Here is a 7,767-nt window from a genome sequence, read left to right as displayed (position 1 = left end):
ATAGTAGAGAACGAACGAGACAGATACACTCTGTTTGATACATCTGACTTCGTGGCAGGAGAGTCAAGCAGAAGTTCCCAGGTTGATTTGTCGTACTCTACGGACACCCCATCCTATATCAGTAATATGCTTCCCATTCGCAATCAAATTCAGGATCAACAGATACATGATCGTTTGAAAGCTGATTTAGCTAAAAATATATGGCAAAAGTTTGGTAATCTAGATGAATAATATTTGTATGTTCATGAATTCTCTTGTATTGAATAAAAACTTTTAAAATTTATGAAAAATATTTTTTTAATTCTTAAGAACCTCATCTTCAGGTTCACCAATGGAATAGCAAAATAGATACAGGTTCACCACTATTCATGACCCCACCAGAAATATATTAAAAAATTTCCATGAACCCCAACAGGGAGTTCACTAATGGGGATGCTCTTAGTCCTAGATAGCAAAAATCAAAAGCATAATTTAAAACCAGAAGAAGGTTTTGATAAAACAATTAAAAAATTGAAAATATATGGTTTCTGAAGTTAAAACTATATATTTATGAAGGTTAAAACAACGACAAAGGAGAATGTCAGTTTTGAAAGCTTCAGAACATCTTTTATTCCAAGCTTAAAACTCCAGAACGAGCTTCGGACTGTTGATCTCTTAGCGATCCTCGCAACTGTTCAACTTCCGGAAAGTGATCGGTGCACCGTGCTGAGGATAGAGCAACATGAGGACGGTAGGTGCGTGTTGGTAAGTAGGGGCCAAGTGAAAAGTGAAGCGTTGGATCATTATAGCAAGGGTCAGTTTGGCTTGAAGAATGGCAAGATTCTGACCGATGCACGTACGAGCTCCAAGACCGAATGGTATGAACCCAACAGGATGTTTCGCAGCACGAGGCACTCCGTTTGCGAATCGATCTGGATTGAATTCGTTTACGTCGTTACCCCAAATTGCTTGATCGTGATGGACAGCTATGATTGGGATCAGAAGCTCCGTGCCACATGGGATTTTGTACCCTCCTAGCTCAACATCCGATTTTGCGCGTCTGATTGTCGCTACAATTGGTGGATACAGCCTTAGGGACTCGTTCAGAATCATGCCCAACTGCAAATTTGTAAAAGAGATCGATTAAGAAAAAACAAAACACATCCACATTGTATCTTCTTTATGTATTTAACATTTTGGTCTTTGATCGAGATTAAACGAGTGTGGTTATCTTCGGTCAAAGAGATTATCATTTCAAATACACATTCATAAAACAAAAATATGTCTTCATGAAAGTTATAGTCTAATGTCTTGATATTCAATTTTTAATAAACAAAAGTTCAGTTGTTTTGTCATGAACATTATTATTGCATATACATTCTTTTTTTGGTTATTTGTAGGGGTGTTCAATCCGGATATTGGTTCAGTTTCGGTTCGGTTTTTTCGATTTTTCGGTATTTCGGTTAGTAAAATATAACTACCATTCTAAATCCATATTTACTTCGGTTCGGTTCGGTTTATATACCATCGGTTTTCGGTTTATTCGGTTTTATACCAAAACATAATTATTTAGTTTGGGATCATATTATATAAATTTTAGAGTCATATTGTCATTGCAGTCATTTATTAAAAAAAATATTATATTTTCAAATAAAAGAAAAAAAAAACGCTTATACCTTCAGATGAAATAATCAAATCTAGAATTAAAATCGAAGCTCGAAATTTTGAAAAAAAAAAGAGAAGTATGAAAGAAAATGTTTTCCTCTTCCATATTTAGTGTTCATCAAAATCATGCTTCTTCGAGTGAAACTCTGTTCGTTTATAAATAAGAAAAAAGTTGTGAAGAATTTTTTCAAGTTATTATACATCAAATTTATAACATTCATTTCAATTTAATCAATGCTAAATGAAAGCAAAATGATTAAAATAAGAAGACTAAGAAAATAAGAAGTCTCAGTCGCGATGAATTATTATTTAATTATATTTTAAGTATTTTTCAAATTATGATTCTTTATTACTATAAAAAATATGGTAATACTTATTAACAAAATAATAACTTATATAACAAATAGATTTTCATGTGACGTTATAAAATATGTACATATTTACATGTTTATACTTTTGATCGGTTTTGTTTTGTTTATTCGGTTTAATCGGTTATAAACCAAACCATATCCATATTCTACGGTTTTTATAAAATCATATCCATTCGGTTTATATGGTATATACCAAAACCACACCATATTGTCTATTTTGGTTCGGTTCGATTTGGTACGGTTCAGTTTTACCTTATTAGACATGCCTAGTTATTTGAGTTAATATTTACACTTTTGGCAGAACGAGATTTTTCAAGATTAAAAAACTTAAGATTGTATATCAATTTATAATAAACTAGATTTAGAGTTATAACCATCATTTGGAGAAATAAAATAAATGTTGTGTAATACTATTTAGAGATATAAGAAAAACTATTTTTTATTGACATGTGGGGAATTTAATGCAACAAAGGCGACATAAAGTCTATGGCTTCCGACTGGTGACCTTTTCGGGAACACGGAGAACGAATAAGAAATAAACGTATAGGAATAAAATTGCAGAAATGAAAAGAAATGTTTGTTCTTTATCAAATTTAACAAGAAATGCTTTTGTTCTATATTTCTCTACAAAAAAAGGAACGGAGAGGAACAAGAAGAAAAAACTATTTTTTGTGAATGGTGATTTTTTTTGGAAATGATAAGGAATCAAGTGTTTCCATTCAAAGCCTATGATTAACGGTAGCGGAAATTTGTCATTACCAGTTCTCTTTCTAGAGGTGATTGGTTTATTACTTTGTGAAATTTAAAAGGGATTTTTTTTTTAAAAGGAAATTGAGGATAATATTTCAGAAATTGAAATAATAAAAAGCAAAAGACAAAAAAGAGAAAAACGCACCGTTTTGAGCTTAACGACATGGTCTTTAGTGGGGACATCACGTGAGCCGCAGACCCTGAGGACCTCATCACGTGCTTTGGCCTGCCACTCCGGGTGCATGGCTAGCAAGATGGTCGTCCACGTCAGCAGATTGGATGTTGTTTGTTTTCCGGCGAAAAAGAAGCTTTTACACTCCTCCACAATGTCCTGCACCGTCACATTTTTCGCCTGAATCATTAAAGCCAACAAATCCTTCGCCGACGCTGCCGGCTCCAGCCCCAGCTCCTTACTTTCTTTGCTCTTTCTCCGCCACTCTATTAGTCTCAACAAAGACTTCCTTATCTCCTTTTCTAACTTCCAAGATTTCAAATTTCCTTTCGTCGGAAAGAAACTGACGAAATAATAAAAATGGTATATTAATTAGTCTTCTTTAGTTAAATTAGTCCCCTTTCTGAATTATCCAAAATTACTTTACCTGTAACCAGGGATGAAGACTTTCTGGAAAGCTTCCGCGCAAAGAATCATCTGTTGAGCTTGTAGTCTAAATATCGCTCGGCCATCTTCATAGCTACTTCCAAAAGCTGTTCTGCTTATAACATCTTCGGTCAAATTTTGATACCACTCATACACATCGACCTCAACTTCGCCAGTTTCTGATAGCTTCCCCGACCATTTCTCCACCATCTCCGTCACGCTTTTCAACACCACAGGTATAAGCAGCTGCACCAACACAACCAAAAAAAAAAAAAAAAAAAAAAACAGAAAAACAAATTAAAATGGTTAAAATTCAGTTACTTTGAGATTCTCCATATGAAATGTGGGGCTAATGATTTTGCGATGATGAGCCCATTTTTCTCCTTTGAGGCTAAGAAGTCCATCGCCTTCGAGCTGTTTAACCAAAGGGTGAGCTTCGTTCTTCTCATAGAACTCAGACTTTGAAAATATTTCTCGGATCAGATCCGGATCCGCCACCGTTAACCGGGAAGTTGGCCCGAACCATACCAAAAACGTAGCACCTAAAAATAATATTTAACCCCACTTAAAATTAATTAGACAAACACATGACAAAAGAAGCTGTAAACATGAACAGATCTTGAAGCGGGAAACTTGACAAAAACAGGGTATTGTGTTAATGCCAAGTGCTTCTTACAAATTTTACTAAATTCCTGCAAATTTATTTCACTACTGCACAGAAACCGAAATTTCTATATATATATATATATATATATATATTGTTTTTTATCTGAAGGCTAGAGAAAGAAGACAAGAGTTAACAGAGGGGAAAATGATGACTAAGCCTGTGAGGAAATAGTGGGGAAGAACAGAGCCTCTTTTTTTCACATCAAAGTACTGACATCATTATTTGATCATGACAAAACATAATATATCAAAATAAAAAAAAAGTTTTATTTATTTACTCGGTTAATAAAACAAAATCTTTTGTATTGCTCGACTTGAAAACTCACTGCATATCATTTCAACTAACAGATGAAAGAACGAACCATAAATCCCAGAAATGCGGAAGAAAAACCAAGAAACAAATTCACCAAATAAAATAGAAAGAGACGAAATGAGTCTTGTAGTGAAAATAGTCTTAATAGTCAATTTTACGACTTAGAAGCAGAGTTACAAAAGAACTATCTGAATCTGAAAAAAAAAGAAAGAAGGAAGAACGAACCATAGATTTTCCTCCAGTGATGGTAGAAAGAGAGAACTCTTGGAAGGATATTGTGAGAGAAAGGCATAGGATGAGTAGAAGCTTTAAGCATCATGCCAACAAGTTCTTTAACATTACCGATGAAGAATTGATAGGGAGGACCTCGAATTCCCTGTTTTGAGAAATGTTCTTCGATCTTTCTGGGTCTCCACCAAAGCAGAGACATGCCTTTCACAATTACAAGACTAAGGATTACAGACAAAAGGAGAACCTTTGGAATCAACCAGTTGCTACTTTCGTCCTCCATTGTCGGAAAGAAAAATAAAAAGGAGAAAGAGATAAAAAGAAGAAAATAGAAGAGAAACACAAACACACAAAAAGAAGAGCTTAAAGTTTGCGTCTTTGGTCTCGTTTTTCGTTATACAGAGTGCCGGAGAAAGAGGGAATGAGGTGTTAAAAAGGCGATTTTTTGCTCTCCTCTAAATCTTTGATTTCACTATTTATTTTTATTTTTTATTTTTTTTGCTTTTTGTTTCTTTGCGAGTTTGGCTTCTTCTTATCTTGTTTCTTTTTGGACTACTTTGCTTTCTGGGCTATTTGAGCTTTTGAGAGAGAGAGAGAGAGAGAGAGAAAGAGGCAAGGCCAACGGCGTAGGGGCCGCCATTGGAGGACAGGGAAGGGTCAACGAATGGAGGTTTTTTGTATATATTAAAAATAATAATGCAAATCTGTTTCTTCTTTCATATGATTGTGATACAAGTCTTTTTAATTTTGGTTTGATAAAAATTGTCTCTAGCGATTTCTTTATTTATTTTACTTCTGTTCGAATTCCACATCATTTTCTGGTAATATTGTAATGATTTATAGTTTTTGTCCTATACTCCGATGTTGGTGCAACTGCTGATATTAAATGTCTACGACCATGATGTATATCTTGAGTTTTTTTTTTTTACAACGTAACGTATATTAAATATAGATATTTGCAAAACGATTCTCTTAAAATAATCATATAACATATGGAAACAAAAGTGGTTCAAAAAAGAAAAACATATGGAAACAAAAAATTGTGAAGTAACGCTTTTATTAGTAAATAATTTAGGTTTCTCTCACAAAAAAAAAGTTAGTATAGCACATACAAAATTAAAAAGTATAAAATGTAACGCACGTTCAAAACTAATTATAGACTTCCGTGTTACCACCACTGGTTTTCTTCCGTAAACATTTTAAAAAAAAAAATTATTCTGTATAATTTTAGTTAAACGTTTGGCTGGTTTCCCAAAACACTAAGAAAGTATTTACGTACCCTAACTTTAATTAGTAAATTAAAAACTACACAGAACTTTCTAGTTTTGTTAATTGTTTCCATATTCAACTTTTTTTTAAAAATTCATTGTATATAGAGTAAAGAGTCATTTAGCTTAATATACAAATAGTAGTCGTAATTGCAGATGTTATACAGTTTTTTAAAGTATTTTCAGAGTTGGTTATTTAATGAGTATGGTCTACCAATTTAACCCCGAATAACATACCTACTCATTAGCATGTAGCCGGATTTAGTGGGTATATCAAATATATGTTAGTTGAAAAGGGAATGCCGGAATGGCTTGCTTCGCCGTGAAATGAGCAAACTTGAGGTAGGGGCAAGTGTCGTCGCATCTGGAAAGTATCGGAGAGAGAATGGCCGATTTGAGTCTGGGTGGAGGAGACGGTAGATACGCCGTGCGAGAGTTCCGGCGAAGTACGTAGCAACTTTCCCCATGGCTCCGGCTTGGGACCCAGCTAAGAACCCAATCTGCTTAACCAGAGCTTCCGCTAGCATCAAGTTGCTGGTTTGTACGGCTTCAGCACATGCCATAAGCGCGTGGACTAGACGTACACCATTGTCTTGCGAGTTGACTAGGATTACGGGACGAGTTGACTCACTAGCGGTTGTTGTGGTTATTGTCGTTCCTATGATTCCGCCAATCTGTGTAGTAGGCGATGGAGATGTAACCATTGAATCAGGACTCGAGCATGGTTTCAAACACATTATTCGACGAAGATGAAGAATCAACCGAGAACTGATTAATCTCCGGTGAAGAACGAGTTATTAATCTCCATCTCTGGTGAGGAAGAGAGGAGCATGTGACTAATAAAATGAAGAATCTTAAGCAATCGAGCATAGGCTGGGGATTGCTTTATTTTCACTGCGACTACCACTTCGATGATCATACGAATTGAGAAGAAGAAGATACTTCAATAATATAACTAGTGTTTTTAAAATATGTAACTATGGTATATATTTTCTCCGAACCACAAGTAGTACAGGAATAGGGGCATATGTGCGATTACGAAATGTCCAACAATGGTTCTTCATATCTATTATATTAAGAACAAGACTTAGGTTCACCCCCTAGGGTGAACCTTTAAATTCACCTCTCTTTTTATGACCAATCAAATTGCCACGTAGATAATTAATTAAAAATATTAAATTTATTTAAAAATAATTAAAAAAACAGAATAATGCCAATTTTAATGCTGATGACGCCGTTACTTAAACCGTAAACCCTAAATTTTAAATTTTAAACCCTAAACCTTAAATCCTAAACCCAAACCCTAAACCCTAAACCCTATACCCAAATCCTATACCCTAAACCCAAATTATATACCCTACACTCAAATTGTATACCCTAAACCCAAACAATAAACCCTAAACCATAAACCCTAAACCCAAACCATAAACCCTAAACCCAAACCATAAACCCAAATCTTAGACCCTAAACCCAAACCTTATAGCATCTAGGTTTAGGGTTTGGGTTTGGGTTTGGGTTTAGGGTTTACGGTTTGGGTTTTAAGTCTAAGATTTAGGTTTAGGGTATACGGTTTGGGTTTAGGGTCTAGGATTTGGTTTAGGGTATAAGGTTTGGATTTAAGGTTTACTGTTTGGGTTTAGGGTCTAGGATTTGGGTTTAGAATATACAGTTTGGTTTTAGGGTTTAGGATTTGGGTTTAGGGTATAGAGTTTGGGTTTTAGAATTACGGTTTAGGGTTAAAAAATTAAGATTTCGGGTTTACGGTTTAGATGGCGGTGTCAGCGTTGTTAAAATTAGCATTATTTTTTTTAGTTATTTTAAAATAAATTTAATATTTTTTAATTAATTATCTACGTGGCAATTTGATTGGTTCTAGAATGAGAGGTGAATTTAAAAGTTCACCCTATGGGGTGAACCTAAGTTTTGTTC

The 7,767-nt window shown here is 34.6% G+C and overlaps 1 protein-coding gene across 1 annotated transcript; it reads right to left on the bottom strand.

Moving 5' to 3' along the window:
- Nucleotides 1-363: 363 nt before the first annotated feature.
- LOC106337503 (cytochrome P450 734A1) lies at nucleotides 364-5,270 on the bottom strand. Its single transcript, XM_013776611.1, has 5 exons — nucleotides 4,568-5,270; nucleotides 3,685-3,905; nucleotides 3,365-3,609; nucleotides 2,911-3,280; nucleotides 364-1,098 (listed from the first exon to the last, which is right to left on the bottom strand). The coding sequence occupies exons 1-5, from the start codon at nucleotides 4,851-4,853 to the stop codon at nucleotides 655-657; spliced, it is 1,566 nt and encodes a 521-aa protein (XP_013632065.1). The 5' UTR covers nucleotides 4,854-5,270; the 3' UTR covers nucleotides 364-654.
- Between the last annotated feature and the right edge of the window lie 2,497 nt (nucleotides 5,271-7,767).

Source organism: Brassica oleracea, chromosome C4, assembly GCF_000695525.1.
Source record: "Brassica oleracea var. oleracea cultivar TO1000 chromosome C4, BOL, whole genome shotgun sequence".
NCBI lineage: Eukaryota > Viridiplantae > Streptophyta > Magnoliopsida > Brassicales > Brassicaceae > Brassica > Brassica oleracea.
The sequence above is the reverse complement of the archived record's forward strand: the minus strand, read 5'-3'. Positions and strand labels throughout refer to the sequence as shown.

Excerpts from the sequence above, each read along its gene's own strand:
- LOC106337503 (XM_013776611.1), bottom strand. The coding sequence starts at position 4,853 with ATGGAGGACGAAAGTAGCAACTGGTTGATTCCAAAGGTTCTCCTTTTG. Across the intron at positions 3,281-3,364 it reads GTCTTCATCCCTGGTTACAG|TTTCTTTCCGACGAAAGGAA; the intron begins GTAAAGTAATTT and ends TTATTTCGTCAG. Across the intron at positions 1,099-2,910 it reads ATGTCGTTAAGCTCAAAACG|TTGGGCATGATTCTGAACGA; the intron begins GTGCGTTTTTCT and ends ACAAATTTGCAG.